This window comes from Neofelis nebulosa, chromosome 5, assembly GCF_028018385.1.
Source record: "Neofelis nebulosa isolate mNeoNeb1 chromosome 5, mNeoNeb1.pri, whole genome shotgun sequence".
Lineage (NCBI taxonomy): Eukaryota > Metazoa > Chordata > Mammalia > Carnivora > Felidae > Neofelis > Neofelis nebulosa.
The window spans coordinates 36971626-36990295 of NC_080786.1; the positions used below are offsets into that span (position 1 = coordinate 36971626).

Genomic DNA, 18670 nt, shown 5'->3' on the forward strand with positions numbered 1-18670 from the left:
AAATTTTGTAAAAGTGATTGAAATAAAGTTAGCTATATTTAATATAAAATATTCAACTTTCATATAATCCTAGAGTAATATAAGTTCCTAAATATGCTTCCTAGTACAAATTAATGTGATATAATTGCATATATCAACTTAACGTAATCATTGCTACAAGATATATATAGAATAGCTCCCAAGAATTTGGTTTACTTTATTTTTTTTTAATTTTTAATGTTTATTTTTGAGAGAGAGAAGCAGAGCATGAGCTGGGGAGGTACAGAGAGAGAGGGAGACAGAGAATCTGAAGCAGGCTCCAGGCTCAGAGCTGTCAGCGCAAAGCCCGATGCAGGGCTTTAACTCACGAACTGGGAGATCATGACCTAGCCAAAATCAGACATTTAACTGGCTGAGCCACCTAAGCACCCCTTACTTGGTTTACTTTAAATAAAGCATAGAAAATACCTTGCCAGTTATCTAATCTTCCCAATATTTTCTGACATATATGAAAAGTATACTATTATGTCATTGAACCTCCCTTAGGAGATTGGGTAATAAGAAAGCAATAATGGACCAAATCACATTGCATATTTATCATCAAAAATAGTTTCTTATCAGAGTCTTGTAGTTGGTTCATTGTGGCTAACGTCTCCGTTTTCTCTAGTTGCTTTTAGGATTTTCTTTTGATCTGCTTTCAGCAGTTTTACTATGCTCTGCCTTCATATGGTTTTATGTTTATCCTATGGGTGTTCATAGGGGCTCTTAGATCTCTGCCTTGATGTCTTTCTTTAGTTTTGGAAAATTCCAGGCAATTATTTCTTTATCTTTTTTTTCTCTCCTTCCCTATTTTATCTGTCTCCTCTTCTGGGACTCCAATTACATGAATAATAGACCATTTTCCTATGTTTTCCTGTGTCTCTTATGTTTTCCCCCTCTCTGTGCTTCACTGTGGATATTTTCCATTGACTAATTTATCTCCCATCTTACCAGTTCTCGTTTCAGCTGTGGTTAATTTGCTGTTGAATACATCATTGTGGTTATTTTATTGCCTAATTCTAAATTTTTCATTTGATACACTTTATAGTTTTCAGTGTTTTGTTGGCTTTTTCATTTTGTTGTCTACCTTAGTAAATATTTTAAGCAGCTATTTAAAAAAAATTTTTTTTAACATTTATTTATTATTGAGAGATGGAGAAAGACAGACCGTTTGCAGGGGAGGGGCAGAGAGAGGGAGACACAGAATCTGAAGCAGGCTTCAGGCTCTGAGCTGTCAGCACAGAGCCCAACACGGGGCTCGAACTCACAAACCGAGAGATCATGACCTGAGCTGAAGCCGGATGCTCAACCGATTGAGCCACCCAGGCGCCCCGTTAAGCAGTTCTTTTGACCTCTGTCAGTTAACTCCAACATTTGCACCTCCTATAAATTGACTGCTTTTTGTTGGTTTTTATTTTCATTTTTGTTTTTGGTGTATGTCTTCTGGCATGCTTCATAAGTTTTGATGGAATGCTGGACATTGAAAAATATGAAATAGTTTATATATAACTTGAAGCTGTGGATGATGATGTTTTTTTTCCTTCAGAGAAGATTTAGTTATTTTATAAAGTTTTTTTTTATTATTATTTTTTTAACGTTTATTTATTTTTGAGACAAAGAGAGACAGAGCATGAACAGGGGAGGGGCAGAGAGAGAGGGAGACACAGAATCTGAAACAGGCTCTAGGCTCTGAGCTGTCAACACAGAGCTCGACGCGGGGCTCGAACTCATGGGCCGTGAGATCATGATCTGAGCCGAAGTCGGATGCTTAACCGACCAAGCCACCCAGGCGCCCTGAAGATTTAGTTTTTTACTTTTGGCATATCTAGAGGTTAGGGGTTTGGCTGATTCTAGGCTAGGTTTTGGTCTTTGTTTTTGTTTTGTTTTCTTTTTCTTTTTTTTTTTTTTAACATTTGTTCATTTATTTTGGGAAAGAGAGAATGAGTGTGCATGCATACACAAGCTGGGGAGGAGCAGAGAGAATCCTAAGCAGTCTCTTTGCTATCAGCACAAAATCTGGCATGGGGCTTGATCTCACTAACTGTGAGATCGTGCCCTGAGCCGAAATCAAGAGTCAGACTCGTAACCGACTGAGCCACCCAGGCACCCCAGTTTTGGTCTTTGTAAAGGCTGGTCAGTGTTGTTCACTCTTACTCTTTAGGCATAGTCCTTCAGAGGTTCCAACAGAAAGCCTGTGTATTTGCCAGTGGCACTCTACCTTGTTGGGCCTTGGGCTCCAGTTTTTATATACCCAGCACCATGAGACTGTAGACTGCCTTGTTTCAGTTCTTCAGCCTCTCAAGCCACTGCTGCAGTTAGGGAGTCCCATTCAACAAGCTTCTTCAGATGCCCCACCAGCAACTTCTACTAATATATTATTGGCCAAAATTGTATCATATGGCTGTCCTTAGCCACTATCACCTGGCTTCAGAGGAGACTAGGAAATGTTTTGCTGAACCCAAAACTACCCTTTCCAAAAACAAAACAAAACAAAACAAAACAAAAAATACCTAACTTGTTTTGCTATAATCCAAATCTATAAAATGATGACAGATGTAAATAAAACCAAACTTTTGTATGAATGTATTAAGGAATACTAAATATTTTCTCTAAGATGTTCATAGATTTGGGTTTCTAATACTGAAAAGTAGTTTCAAGTAATTTTTTAAAACTTTATTTTTCCTAAAAAACAGGACTCTTTGGTAGTAGAAATTTTTTAAATCTAGATGAGCAAAAAAATCTGAAATCCTACCACCCAAAGATAACTTCTGTCAGTGTTTTAGTAGATGACTTGTAGTAAATTCATATAGTAATATATATAGTATGTTTCATTTTTCCAAATTAACATTATACACCCTATTTTCTAACTTGTTTCTTTTGCTAAGTATCATGTACATACTTTCATGTTAAAGTATACAATGAGGTAGTGTTTCATAGTTTAGAAATGATAATTTCCTTGATTTAACTTATAATGCTTTTTTTTAAGTTTATTTCTTTATTTTGAGAGAGAGAAGAAGAGAGGGAGAATCCCAAGCAGGCTCCCTGTTATCTGTGCAGAGCCGTACACAAGGCTTGACCCTGAGACAGACAGAGAGAGAGAGAGAGAGAGAGAGAGAGAATATCCCAAGTAGGCTCCCTGCTATCAGCACAGAGCTCAACCCCAAACCACAAGATCATGACCTGAGCCAAAATCAAGAGTCAGATGTCCAGCCAACTGAGCCACCCTGATGCCCCTAATTCATAATGCTTTTTAATTTTAGTGTTCCACCCTGACAGTATATGTCTTGTGGTTACCTATTCTGTCCCCAGCCTTTTCTTGACCAGGTTAAATACACAATTATGTTATTGCTGACTAATACCAAAGGAATGGTCTCTTCAACAGCCAGTAGGAATAATGAACGTATTAGGTAGGCTCTGACTGAATGATAATGATTCCTAGTAGAATCCCATTAAATATATACATTTTTTATTTCTAGGCTTTACTTGATGCAGTGCTATGATTTTTAGTTGTGAATGGAACTATTGTACTTTTTTTTCCTACTCTTATTTTAATAGTTTCAGTTGTTTTAGAACTAGGGTAGATCCTAGATATTTCCTGAGGGACTGTTGGGAGTGCCTTGTTAGCATACAGTTTCTACTATTAAATGCATACATGTTAAAATAGTAAAATTGCTTTGAGCTGCAAATGTTGATGCAGTTGGCTAGGCTCACTTAGTAAGTGACACACGTATGCTGGCCTGACAGCAAAGATGATTCAAAATTCGAGTTGAGTAATATTAAAAATGACTACAGGGGTGCCTGGGTGGCTCAGTCGGTTAAGCGTCCGACTTCGGCTCAGGTCATGATCTCGTGGTCTGTGAGTTCGAGCCCCGCGTCGGGCTCTGGGCTGACAGCTCAGAGCCTGGAGCCTGTTTCAGATTCTGTGTCTCCGTCTCTCTCTGACCCTCCCCCGTTCATGCTCTGTCTCTCCCTGTCTCAAAAATAAAATAAACATTAAAAAAATTAAAAAAAAAAATGACTACAATATCATGAACCTCTTCTGGGTCATTGTCTAGTAGTAGGGGTTGTGAATATTAAAGTAGAATTAATGGGGCGCCTGGGTGGCGCAGTCGGTTAAGCGTCCGACTTCAGCCAGGTCACGATCTCGCGGTCCGTGAGTTCGAGCCCCGCGTCAGGCTCTGGGCTGATGGCTCAGAGCCTGGAGCCTGTTTCCGCTTCTGTGCCTCCCTCTCTCTCTGCCCCTCCCCCGTTCATGCTCTGTCTCTCTCTGTCCCAAAAATAAATAAAAAACGTTGAAAAAAAAAATTTTTAAAGTAGAATTAATGACCAATTTTATAAATTTTATGTGAATTTATCGATAGTTGTGCCTGAATTTTTAGTGGAAAATTGGCTTAGTTTAATTCCAGTTCCACCTAACTTCCAATTTTACTACTGCTTATGCTTTTGTTTCTTTAGAACTTAGCTTTCTCATGCAGACTTTCGTGTTGAGATCCCCCAATCAGTGTTGTTGCTCCTCACTACCCATCTAACCCTGAGCTTTGTAGTTAATGCACCTCAGATTCACTCTTACGGAGCAAACCCTTATAAGATAGTGAGGCCGATTCAGGTTAGATTACTGTGAAAGAATGTCTGAAAGGGGTTATTCCAAAGAGGAACAGTGACTTGATAATGAACTTTCCTACCTCTGATGAAATTACTTACGTCATCAGCCCCTAGACATCACACCCCTGAAATCTCTACTGTGAGAATTTGTCATGTCAGCTGGGTGGAGGTAATCCAAGACTGATTCTTAACCACTTCAGAATTGCTCATAACCAGTTTAGAATTGCTCATCACTGGTGGCAGCATGAAAATATCAAGCTCCAGATTGTATTGTCCCTAAGCCTTCATTTCATGAGAAGTTGAGTTTGCTTTAAATTTATATGTAGTACTGGATTTTTACAACTCCCATTTATTAACAGCTAATTAAGAAAGTACTCATTTATTTTCGGTATCCCATTTTTTTCATTAGGGCTCTTGGTCCTATATTATCTTTTGTTTATTGTCTTCGCACTAGATTGCGAGCTTCTTATAAGCAGTGATTGTTGTCTTATATATCTATTGATTCCTACCCAGCCCTACAGTGAGTGACTATTAAAATATAGTAGATATTCCATAAGTCTTTAATTTTCAGAGAAGTGTTGACAACTTGAGTCTTACTAGCTTTAACTTAGTTTTATTTTTCAGAATTGTATGATTTCTCTCGACGTATAATGATACTGCCTCTATCCTTATTGATGGTTTAGATTTTCTGGAAAAAGCATTCTACATTTTATAATTTGCTTTCATTTCAAAATTTCCTAAAACATAAATGCTACCTTTTTTAAAAAATCTATGGTAATTGAGATTCATAAATACTTTTTGAACTGGGATTGCATTCTTAGATTTGAATGCCGTGTCTGATATAAGCATTTGACTAGATCTACATCGTTGGTTATTAGTCATTTAACAAGTACTTAATATGGGCAAAGCCATGTGCTAGGGATCACAAATTTAGTTAGTGAATAACTAAATATTTTAGGTACCATTTGAAAAAGTACATACCTTTAATAATTTGTCAGCAAAATAGACTACTCAGTTTGCCAATTTTTTTTTTTTCTCATTATAGGGTAAAGTTCACCTTGAATTAAAACTGAATGAACTGATAACAGAGAATGGAACTGTGTGCCAGCAGCTTGTTGTACAGTAAGCATATTTCTTTTACCAAAATCAACTGGAAATAATTCTCCATTTTGTATTCTTTGAACCTTAAGCCCACACCTTATTTTATATACTTCAGAAACTTTTTTGAAAAATGAAACTCTGCTGTGTTGTTCCTTTATTAAGTTGATTTCCAGTTTGTTTTCTTATATCTAGTCTACTCAGGTTGTGATAAGTCATTAATTCATTCAGCCTTATTTATTGAATGTGGGTTAAATGATAGAGTTAGGCAAGGGGCTGTTACAGGATCATGGATAAACGTGTCTAACTACCTGGCAGAAGAGAATTGGAAAGGCTTCCTATTAGAGGGCCTTTAGAGAAGAGACTGATACCACAGAGCTGAGCATTAGGAACCCTGGGACTAAAAAACTAAATGGCTACCTTGAGAATGTATTGATTCTCACCTACTTAAAAATTCCTGTTTTGCCCTCAAGTCATTTTCTGTGGTTCAGACTCTAATCTTCTAACTGCTCTGGAAATCTGTTCAAGCCTAATTCTCTCTTTTCTCTTCCACCCAAACTTTTCCTATGTGTTATCAACAAACTACTGGATATCCCTGACTTCTTTTTCTCTTTGTATTAACTAATAATCTGAATATCCCCTGAGTTACTGTTTCCTTTACTGCCTTCTCAATTAGATGCTGTTTTCTCCCATACCCACTTACCTTACAGTGGGGTGAGTGTTACTCTCTAGACTATAATTTATTCTCCTTATTATGAACACCCCAGCCCCTTTGAGGCATTTTCCCCTCCCTCTCTCCTCCTCTCTGTCTCTCTTATTTATTTATGTTTATTAAATATATAATATTACTTTTTTTAGAACTCTTTTTTTAAGTTTATTTTGAGAGAGAGAGAGAGAGTGCAAGCAGGGGAGGGGCAGAGAGAGAGGGAGAGAAAGAATCCCAAACAGGTTCTGCACTATCAGCATGGAGCCCAACATGGGGCCTGATCCCACGAACTGTGAGATCATGACCTGAGCTGCCATCAAGAGTTGGACGTTCAACCGACTGAACCACCCAGGTACCCGTAGAACTCTTTTAAGGAAGGTTGCATATATCATGATCCTTAATATATCAGCGTATAGTCCTAAGAGTAAGTATATTCTCTTAAATAACCGTAATACAATTATCAAACTCAGCAAGTTCAACATTGTTACAATAAAAGTATAATGTATGGGGCGCCCCGGGTGGCTCAGTTGGTTGAGTGCTGGACTTCAGCTAAGGTCATGATCTCACAGTCTGTGAGTTCGAGCCCCACTTTGGGCTCTGTGCTGACAGCTCGGAGCCTGGAGCCTACTTCAGATTCTGTGTCTTCCTCTCTCTCTGCCCCTCCCCTGCTCATGCTCTGTCTCTCTCTGTCTCAAAAATAAATAAAAACATTAAAAAAAAATTTTTTTTAAGTATAATGTATGCTTTTTATATTCCAGTACTTTAATCTACAGTTATTATATTTTACTTTTGTCAGCTGTCCCGATAACGCCCTTTAAGGTATTTTTTTCTTCTCCAAGAAAGGATCCAGTCCAAGATCATGTATTACATTTAGTTTACATGTCTCTTTAATCTCCTCAACCAGTAATAGTTTTTAGCTTTTCTTTATCTTTCATGGTATTGAGATTTTTGAAGTCCTTTTGTTTTTGTTTTTTTAATGTTCCTCAGTTTGGATTTACTTACTAAAAACAGCTCAAGATTTGTTTGCAGTATTTTTCCCCCTAGACTGAGAAGCATATAGTGCAAGTATGTGGAGTAGTCCCTTTCCACCACTCCCTCCCCTGCTCACTTTGGTTATGTCATAACATTTGAAATAGTTGGTTTGGTTTCATTTGGTTTGGTTTGTTTGCATTCAGGTTAATGGGATTTTGCCCCCATTCTTGTTGTTTACTTTTATTTTTTTAATATGTAGAATATTAGCGCAACTTCAAAAGTCAAAACTCTAACAAAACGCATTACTCGGAGATGTGTTCAGTCCCCTCTCCTTATGCTCAGTTCCAGGCAACCATGATCTGATTTTAGTCCCTATAGTTTTGCCTTTTCCAAAATGTCATATGAACAGATTCATATAATATGTAGGCTTTTGTGACTAGCCTCTTTCATTTAGCATAATGCTTTTGAGATTCATCCACGTTGTTGCATATATCAGGAGTTCAATCTTTTTTTTAGGTATTATTTATTTATTATTATAACTTGGTAGATACTCTTGTCCTTATTTTACAGGTGATAAAACAATACACAGATTGGTTAAATGAGCCCAAGTTTGTACAGGGAGTGGTAGAGCCTGGATTTGAACTGCGGCAGTTTGATTTTTTTTTTTAACTTCTTGCTTTTGAGATAATCATAGATTTATAAGAAATTACAAAGTATGGAGAGGTCCTGTGTACCCTTCGCTCAGTATTTCCCAATAATTACATCTTATATAACTATAATACAATGTAAAAACTGGAAAATTGACATTGTATACTGTACAGTATGTTGTATATCTTTTATCGTATGCGTAGATTTGTGGTAACTGCCACAATCAAGATACATAATCTTTCTGTCACAATAAATATCTTCCTTATGCTACCCTGTTATACTCACACCCATTCCTTCCCCCACTAACATTTGTAACCTTTGGCAACCTTTAATCTGTCTCCATATCTATATTTTTGTCATTTCAAGAATGTTATATAAATGGAGTCTTATCATATATGACCTTTTGAGATTGGCTTTTTCAACCAGATCCATCCAATTTTGTGTAGTTTCTTATAGATAGAATATAGTTGGGTGTCACTTTTTAAAGCCCACTCTGCCAGTCTTTAGTGAATTTATAGCATTTACTTTTAATGTAATTACTGATGTGTTAAGCTTAAATCTGCCACTTTTTGGTTTTTCTCTTCTCTTTTACTGTTTTCTTTTTCCTTTGAGTTCCTTGAACATTTTTTAGAATTCCATTTTGATTTATCTGTACTGTTTTTCTTTCTCTTTGTGTAGTTTTTTAGTGGTTGCTTTAGGATTACATTATACATGTATAACTTATTGTAGTCTACTGGTATTGCTGTTATACTGGTTAGAATAAAGTGTAGAAACCTTACCTTCTTTTAAATCCCTTTACCCTCCACCATTCTATAGTATAATTATCTTAATGTTTCCCCTGAAAACATTAAGAACCACATCAGTATTACAATTTTTGCTTCAGCCACCTAACACAATTTAGAAAAATTAGAGAGGGGAAGTCTAAGTTTGTTGTATTTGCCCATATTTTTGCTCTTTCCATATTCTTTTTTCTTTCCTGTTGTTTTAGGATTCCTTCTTTTATCTCTGTCTTCTTGTTTAGAGAATCTCCTTTTACTGTTCTTTTAGGGTAGGTCTATAAATGATACATTGTCTTAGTTTTCCTTTATCTGAGAATGTCTTGATTTTTTTCTTTATTCCTGAAGGATATTTTCAATGGATATAGAATTCTTGGTTGATAGCTCTTTTTTTTCAGCACGTGAAAAATATATCACTTGCTTCTGGCCTCTGTGGTTTTTTGAATTCACTGTAATTCTATTTCCTGTGCAGGTAATGCACTTTTTCTCCCTGGTTACTTTGAAGACTTTGCCTTTAGTTTTCTATGTGTTTCGGTTTCACTATGAGGTATTTTGACATAGATTTCTCTGAGTTTATCCTGTTTGGTATGTTCAGTCAGCTTCTTGAATCTGTATGTTTGCATCCTTTGCCAAATTGGGAAATTATTGGCCATTATTTCTTATAATACTCCATCAGCCTTGCTATCTTTCTCCTTTCCTCTTGAGATTTCAATGGCATAAATGTTAGATCTTCTATGATAGTCCCACAGGTCCCTGAGGTTCTGCTTTTCCCACCCCCACTTCCCCTCCCCCAGTCTATTTTCTCTCCCTTGTTCATATTGAGTAGTTTCTGCTGTTCTGTCTTTAAGCTCACTGATTATTTCCTCCGTCCCCTCCATTCTACTGTTAAGCCCATCTGTCAAGCTTCTTATTTTGGTTTTAAGTATTAAAATTTTCTTTTGATTCCTCTTTATATCTTTTCTTTCTTTAATGACTTTCTATTTTTTTTGCTGAAACTTTTCATATTTCAGATGTGTTTGTAATTACTCATTGAATCATTTTTAGGATGGCTGCTTTCACATTTTTGTCAGATAACTCCAACATCGATGTTATTCTGTGTTGTCATCTGCTGGTTGTTTTTTCTCATTTAAAGCTACTTCACAGGGCGCCTGGGTGGCTCAATCAGTTGAGCATCTGACTTCGGCTCAGGTCATGATCTCGCGGTTCATGGGTTCAAGCCCTGTGTCGGGCTCTGTGCTGACAGCTCGGGGCCTGGAGCCTGCTTCGGATTGTGTGTGTGTCTCTCTCTCTGCTCCTCCCCTGCTCACACTCTGTCCCTCTCTCAAAAATAAAGATTAAAAAAAATTGTTTTTAAAGCTACTTCACGGGTAGTATTCCATTGTATTGAATTTGTTTCTCTGTTCATCACTTGGCAGATATTTGAATTGTTTCCAGTTTGAGGTGATTATAGAGAAAGCTGCTATAAATGTTAACAAGTAGGTCTTTGTATGGGCACATGATGGTCTGTATTCTTTTCTTCTTTCTCTTCTCTTTCACTTGAACCTCCACAGTCCATACTCCTTGGCCTGCAACACCAGAGCTCCAATAGCAACTTTGCAGAATTTATTGTTGATTTCTCAACTTTTAGAGGTTTGTGGTATTCTGGTTTTTAGTACCACTGAAAGCATAGTATTATGTGTTGTTTTCTTTGTGCTACTTGCTGAATTTACAGTTGGGGGGTAATGTGTGGAAAGGTTCATATCCTAGCAGTTACTATTATCTTCAAGACCTGGAAGCTCCTCACTGCAACATTTCTGAAATTTCAGTAAGACTTCTACCCATTGATCTTTACCACATTCTTATCCATTTTTATTTTTTCACTTCCTTCTAGGTTGTTTTCCATGATCTATCACTGTAATCATTTTTTCTTGCACTTTTCCAATAACTTCCTTGCTCTTTATTCATCCTTCTTATTTATCTGGAACAATCCTAGTATAAATGAACTTAGTCTCTCTGTGTTCAGTTTGCACCTGAATATTATTGCTGGAGAAAATCAAAAAGACTGATTTTACTTTAAATTCATGATCATAAACCCTCCATGGGTATTTGTAACTGCCCTGGAGTTTTACTCTGCTTCTCTAATAACACCTGTGAGATTCTCCATCATTACAATCTGTAAATTGGTCACATTTTCCTGAATCTAAATCTGCAAACCTGTATTGGCATCCATCGTTTTGTCTTTATGTTCTAGTAGAGGAGGTGCCCCTCTCTTGTTGGGGGTGAATTTTTCTATCTGGTCTCTGAATTTCCATCTGTTTCCCCTACTCAAGGACTTTGCTCCTTCATCTATTCCTTCTTCTGTTTCATCAGCTTTACCTTCTCTTTTAGATTGTTCTCCTCAAAATGTAAAACAATGTTCTAGGATCTCCTATCCTAAAAAGGCATGCCTCCCCAGACCTTATCTCCACCCTCCTCCCCTAGCTGCCATCCCCATTTCTCTGTTCTCCTTTGAAGGCAGAATTCTCAGAGTGAAATTGTCTTATAGCTACAGGGTTGTTTGTGTGAGTGTGTATGTATGTTAGCTCTATTCACGCAGAAGACCTGGAAGCAGTGTCATCCCAGCAGCAATGAACATACTTAGCATCTAAATAATCATTCTCCAATCAGTATGGTCCAATAGATCTTTTAATGATGATGAAAATGGTTTATAACTTAACTGTCCAGTATGGTAGCTACTGGTCATATGTGGCTATTAAAAACTTAAAATATGGCTAGTGGAGCTCAATAATTGAATTTTTAATTTTGTCCAATTTTAATTAACTTAAATTTAAATAGCCACATGTGGCTAATGGCTCTAGTATTAGTATTAGTGTTTTCTGTTATTTCAGACCTGCTCCAATAAAGAGAACCTGATTCTTTTTTTTTAAAGTATTGGCTGATTTCAGGACTTGAGCAGGGAAAATACAAGATGAGCTCAGAGCATATGTGGAGTCAGAAAGTAAGAAAGTTCTACAAATAAATAATGAAGGCATGTAGAAAGGACATTGAAGCCAACTTGAAGAAGCTCCACGTAACCAAACTGGGACAATTTGAGCATCAAATCAAATAATAATAATAATTACAGATCAAAACCTATAGTATAGGGATGCCTGGGTGGCTCAGTCAGTTGAATGTCTGACTTCAGCTTAAGTTTTGATCTTACAGTTCGTGGGTTCGAACCCCATGTTGGGCTCTCTGCTGACAGCTCAGAGCCTTGAGTCTGCTTCGGATTCTGAGTCTCCCTCCCTCTCTCTCCGCCCCTGCCCTGCTTGTGCTCTGTCTCTCTCTTTTTCAAAACAAATAAACATTAAAAATACTTTTTTAGGGACACCTGAGTGGCTCAGTCAGTTAAGCATCCAACTTTGGCTCCAGTTATAATCTCATGGTTTGTGGGTTCGAGCCCCGCATCAGTCTCTGTGCTGACAGCTCAGAGCCTGGGGCCTGTTTCGGATTCTGTGTCTCCCTCTCTTTCTTCCCTGCCTCTGCTCACACTCTGTCTCTCTCAAAAAATAAATACTAAAAATTAAAAAACAATGTTTTAAGCCTATAGAATAAAATATCCATGAGCCAGTGCTGCTATATTGGGGAGAAAGGACTGGGGAGAAAGGACTACTTTTTCTTATAGAATTCTCATTAATTAATGTAGGACAAATGATGGAAATAGAAAATCATCATGTATGGATGCTAAATAAGTGGGCGTAAACATGATGACAAACAGCATACTTGTATAGTCTCAAAGAATCTCCACCATAAGATGTCTGATAGATACCAGTTTAACTGTGTGACCGAAGTTAGTGTCACTGGTAATAAACATCTGGCTACCTGGTATGCTACATTGAGAAGGACACCAAGATAGATAACCTCAATCTAATCGCAGGGAAACATCAAATTCAAATTAAGGAATATTGTACAAAAGAACTGGCTAGTACTGACAGGATCAAGGGGCAAAGAATTAAAACTAAGGAGCTGTTTTAGGATGGAAGAGACTAAGAAGACAGGACAGCTAAATGCAATGTGAGATTCTGTATTGCATCCTGGACCAGAAAAAGGACATTGACAAAATTTGAGTAAAGTCTGTAAGATTAGTTAATATAATTATTAACTAACATTGTTTCCGTGTTATTTTTCTCTTTCTGTAGTTTTACTCTGGTTACACAAAATGTTAATACAGGGTGATGGGTATACAGAAACTGTATATATTATTTTGCAATTTTTTGAAAGTCAGAAATCATTTCAAAGTAAGTTAAAAAAATTGTCTATACCTTATACATTTAATTCATGTCTTTTTTCTGAGCTCCACTCTCAGATGTTCACCTGCCTTTTTGGCAACTCCACTTTGATATCTCACAACATTGCAGATTTATCACCTGAAAACTGAAGCATTGACTATCATATCTGTATAGCTCCTTCCCATAGCCTTAGCAGTTGGAACCACCATCCACCTTTTACCCTAGCCAGACACCTGGGAATCATTTAAAGTCTTTTCTCCTCTCTCCCTCCACACATTGGATCCACTTCTTATTGATTATATGAAATATTTCTTGAATTTTCTAATTTTTATCATCTGCTGACATGTCCTTACTTCAAACCAGCAACCTTTTATTACCTTGACTATTGTAGTAGTTTCTTAGCTGGCCTTCTGCTCTGCAGTCCATTCTCTTTGTAGCAGCCCAGAGTAATCTTTTAGGACATAAATTAGATCATGTCATTCTCCTGCTCAAACACTTAGTGATTCCCCTTGCATTTAGAATAAGATCCAAGCCCCTTGACTTGGCCCACATGGTGCAGCATGTTCCGACCCTGCCTGCCTCTTGGATTTCATCTTGTGGCTTGCTTCCTCTTGTTCATATATTCACTGGCCTTGTCTCAGTTCCTCAAATGTGACATATTCTTCCTGTTCAGAGATCAGCATCTGCTCTCCTTTTTGCCTGGAATGCCTATCCTGCTTCTCGCTGGTTTTCTCATCCTTTAAGTTTCAGCTTAAGCATCACTTTAAAATAAGACACCCTATTCTTTTTCCTTCATAGCACTTGCTATTGTTTTTTGCTTTATTGCTTGTTATCTCTTATTTCAAGTAGACTGTCAGCTCCATGAGAGCAAGAATGTTGTTTGTCTTATTCACCTCTTCTTAAAGGATGAATAGAAAGTAGCTAGCCTAGAAAAAGTGAGATTTGTTTTCCAGAAGGAAAGAACAATATAGGTAGAAGTATGGAGGAAGAAACATGGTAAGAGGGAGGGAGGGAGGGAGAATAATTAAAAGCGGTTTCATGTTGCTAGCATATGAAGCTTGACTCAAGAGACTGGTCAGATACCAGTGAAGTAGGCTGGAACCAGATCTTGAAGGCTCTTAATATATCATATGAACTTCTGAAACTTATAAGAACTTACGAAACTCTTGAAAGACTTTAGAGTAATATGGACAAATTTGCATTTTAGAAAGATGAGATTTGTGACAGTGGTAAGTACAGAAACTGAGAGATGAATTTGAAGGGTGTTAGGGTGATCCAAGTAAGAGATTATAGATTCAGAATAGTAGTTACAAAAATGAGAAAAGAGGACAAACGAAGAAACGTTTAAAGAGTCGCATCACTAAAACTTACTGATTATATATAGAAAGTGAGGACAAAGAAGAATCTAAATGTGGCTCCTAGATTTCTAGATGGTGTTACTAGGTGGGTGGTGGTATTTACAACAAAAGAGAAAATTCTGAAGGAGGAACTTCTTTAATAAGAGATGGTAATGAGTTGAGTTTTAGCTGCTCTTGAACGTCTCGGTAGGGATTTCCATCAGGCATTTCAATATAAAAATCTTAAACTCTCTGGTGAGATCTCATATAGAAATGTAAGGCTGATGGTAGTTGTGACCATAGGAGTGGATGTGATTAACAATAACAGCAACAACAACAGCCTTACAGGGAGGTTATGTAAGTAGGAGGGAGACAGATAGGTGATATGAGGAAAATTAGAAGAATGAAGACAAAGGTAACCAAGAGAGAAGAGGTCTTGAAGGAGGGAAGGAGTGGTCAGAAGTGTTTCATGCAGCCAAGAAATCCAGTAAGAAGAGCGCTGAAAAATAGAGATAGCACTTAACACTCAGGGGACTTTAATGAGGAGAGTTTCCATAGAATGATGAATGTAGAAAAAACTAGATTTCAGTAGGGTGAGGAGTGAAAGAGAAGTCAAGACATTTGGAAAGACAAACAGAAAAATTAGGTACTGGGTGACATGAAGTCCAGGCAGTGATTTTTATTTTATAGAAACAGGCTGAGAAAAAGAACTTTAGGAGAAACAGAAAAAGAAAGAAGAAACAAGATGAATAGGAGGATGTTTGTTGCTAGTATATAGTAATTTTAAAAAAACACTTGTAGGGGCGCCTGGGTGGCTTGGTCGGTTGAGCATCCGGCTTCGGCTCAGGTCATGATCTCACAGTCCGTGAGTTTGGGCCCCGCGTCGGGCTCTGTGCTGACAGCTCAGAGCCTGGAGCCTGTTTCGGATTCTGTGTCTCCCTCTCTCTCTGCTCCTCCCCTGTTCATGCTCTGTCTCTCTCTGTCTCAAAAATAAATAAACGTTAAAAAAAATTAAAAAATAAAAATAAAAAATAAAAAAACACTTGTATTCTTCAACCTTGTTATATTCACTGATTTGTTCTACTAGCTTGTTTATAGATTCTGTAGGATTTTGTACATGGACAGTTGTGTCATCTATGAATAGACAGTTTTACTACTTCCTTTTTAGTCTGGGTTCTGCTTATTTCTGTTTCTTGCCTGATCATTTTAGTAGGATGTTGAATAGAAGATGTGAGAGCAAATATCTTTGTCTTATTTCTTATCTTAAGGGGAAGGCATTCAGTTTTTTGTTTTTGTTTTTGTTTTTTTACCATTAAGTATGATGTTAGCTGTCATTTCTCAGGTTGAGAAAATTCCCCTCTGTTCCTAGTTTGCTGAGAATGTTTCAAATGATCTGCTTTTTCAGATTTCATGTGTTAATATGGTAAATTTTGTGGATTGATTTTTGAAGTTAAACCAACCTCTACTTGGTCATGTTAATATTATCATTGTTATATATAGTTAGCTTTGATGTGCTAAAATTTTGTTAAGGTTTTTTACATTTACATTTATGAATAACTTTGCTCTATAGTTTTCTTGTAGTGGCTTTGTCTGGTTTTTGGAATCAGAATAATGGCCTCATTGAATGAATCAGAAAGTAATCTCTCTTTTTCAATTTTCTGGTGGTTTGTATACAATTGATATAATTTCTTTTTTACGTGAATATTATAAGAATTCACCAGTGAAGCCATCTGGGCCTGAAGTGTTTTGGTTTTTTTTTTAATTTTTTGGTGTTAAGAACCTTAACAAGAAATTTAGTTTTTTAAAATAGGTACATAGCCGCCCCCCCCCCTTTTTTTTTTTTTGAGAGACTGGGAACATGAGATGGGGAGGGGCAAAGGGAGAGAGAGAATCTTAAACAGGCTCCACGCCCAACATGGAGCCCAAGATAGGCTGGATCTCAGGACTGTGAGATCGTGACCTGAGCCGAAGAAATCAAGTGTCAGGTGCTATATTTAACCACCTGAGCTACCCAGGCGCCCCACTATTCAGATTTTTAAAAAGTGATCTTTGGTAATTTGTATCTTTCAAGAAATTTGACCATTTAATCTGAGTTGTTCAATTCTTTGGTATAAAGTAATTCAAGTTACTCTTTTAATATCTGTAGACTTAAATAGTGATGTCATGTTGCTCATTCCTAAAGTTGGTAATTTGTGTCTGTACTCTATTTTTGTTAATCAGTATAGCTAAAGTTTATCAATTTTAATGACCTTCTTAAAGAAATGGCTTTTGGGGGTGCCCGGGTGGCTCAGTCAGTTGAGCGTCTGACTTCAGCTCAGATATGATCTTGCGGTCTGTGAGTTCAAGCCCCGTGTCAGGCTCTGTGCTGACACCTCGGAGCCTGGAGCCTGCTTCTGATTCTGTGTCTCCCTCTCTCTCTGCCCCTCCCCCGCTCATGCTCTGTATCTCTCTCTCTGTCAAAAATAAATAAACATTAAAATTTTTTTTTAAAGAAAGAAATGGCTTTTGGGGGCGCCTGGGTGGTACAGTTGGTTAAGAATCTGACTTTGGCTCAGGTCATGATCTCACAGTTCGTGAGTTCGAGCCCTGTGTCGGGCTCTGTGCTGACAGCTCACAGCCGAGAGTCTGCTTCAGATTCTGTGTCTCCCTTTCTCTCTGCCCCTCTCCTGCTCACACTTTCTCTCTCTCTCTCTCTCTCTCTCTCAAAAATAAATAAAAGATTTTTTAAAAAGAAAAGAAAAGAAATGGCTTTTGAGTTCATTGACTTTTGTATATTTTTTGTTTTCTATTTTGATTCCCACTGTATTTTTTGTTTACTTTAGGTTTAATTTGTTTTTGTTTTCTAAGTTTCTTGTGATGGAGGCTGAAGATAGTGGTTGAAAATCTTTCTTCTTTCCTAATGTTGGTGTTTAGTGCTATCCATTTTCTTCTGAGTACTGTTTTAACTGCACCTTTCAAGTTTTGATGTGCTGAGTTTTCATTTTAATGCAGTTCAGAATGCTGTATAATTTTTCTTTTGTTTATTCTTCAGCCCACGGATTATTTGTGAGTTATTTTGTTCCCAGGTGTTTGAGGATTTTCCAGATATCTTTTTGCTGTTGACTTCTAATTTAATTCTGCTGTTGTCAACAAATTTTGTATGATCTGAATACTTACAAATTTTCCAAGACTTGTTTTTGTCCACAAAGTATTGTTTAATCTTGGTATATGTTCCATATGCATTTGAAATTGATATGTTTTCTGCTTTGCATGGGTAGAATTTTTTTTAGTAAATGTTAATTATGTCATGTTGGTTATCAGTTACTGAGAGGGGATGTTGCTATCTCCAACTGTTTGTGGATTTGTCTGTTTCTCCCTGTAATTCTGTCAGTTTTTGCTGCTTTTGCAACTTTGATGCTAGGAGCTTAACATTTAGGGTTGTTATATCCTATTAATAAATTGAATTCCTCGCTATTATAAAATGACCATCTTTATCCCTGGGACTATTCTTTGTTGTGAAATCTGCTTTGTCTGATATTAATATAGCCTCTCTGGATGGCAGTCTTCCTCTCTTTCTCTCTCTCTCTCTCTCTCTCTCTCTCTCTTTCTTTCTTTCTTTCTTTCCTTCTTTTGCCTTTGTTCTCTCTCTTTTCTTTCTTTCCTTCCTTTTTTTATGTTTCTAATTTAAATTTAATATTATAAGATTTTTAATCTAACTTTGACTTTATTATATTGAAACTCTTAATCCCTGACAACACTAACAATTACTGTCATTATCTTATATAATAAAGAAAATAGATTCAAAATAATAATGCTAATATTACTGCTGGCAGTGAGGTTGCTGAATGAAGTTTGAGATCTTACTGTACTATTTGTTCTAAGGATACAGTGTCAAATACTATGTTCCAGTCTATTGAAATAATTCTTTCTTTTTTAGTGGTTTCTCATATTTTTTTCCTTTTAAGAATTGCTTAAGTTTAATTTTACTTATGAAATGTAAAAGATTTTTTGTTTCTAAAGTCAGAACTTCTATAAAGTGTGTTTGGAGAAGTATCACATTCATTCCCAACCCCCTACCCTCCATATCAAAGTAATTAGAGAGTAGAGATTTATCTTATTCTTTTTGACAACTACATAGTATTCTAACATATAGATTTACTCTCAGTTATTCAACCAGACCCCTACTGATGGACTTTTGGGTTGTTATTATCCAGAGAATCAGCCAGCTTTCTTTTGATTAGTATTAGTATATATTTTTCCCATTCTTTTAATCAGAGCCTCTGGTTT

At 36.9% G+C, this 18670-nt stretch overlaps 1 protein-coding gene across 2 annotated transcripts in view; it reads left to right on the forward strand.

Annotated features, from left to right (window-relative positions):
• The window catches only part of RASA2 (RAS p21 protein activator 2), a 123848-nt gene that overhangs the window by 49371 nt on the left and 55807 nt on the right, over positions 1 to 18670 (forward strand). For both annotated transcript variants that reach the window (XM_058730068.1, XM_058730069.1), the window contains exon 5: positions 5666 to 5742. In XM_058730068.1, coding sequence (XP_058586051.1) covers positions 5666 to 5742 — 77 coding nt within the window. The remainder of the gene's footprint in view (positions 1 to 5665; positions 5743 to 18670) is intronic.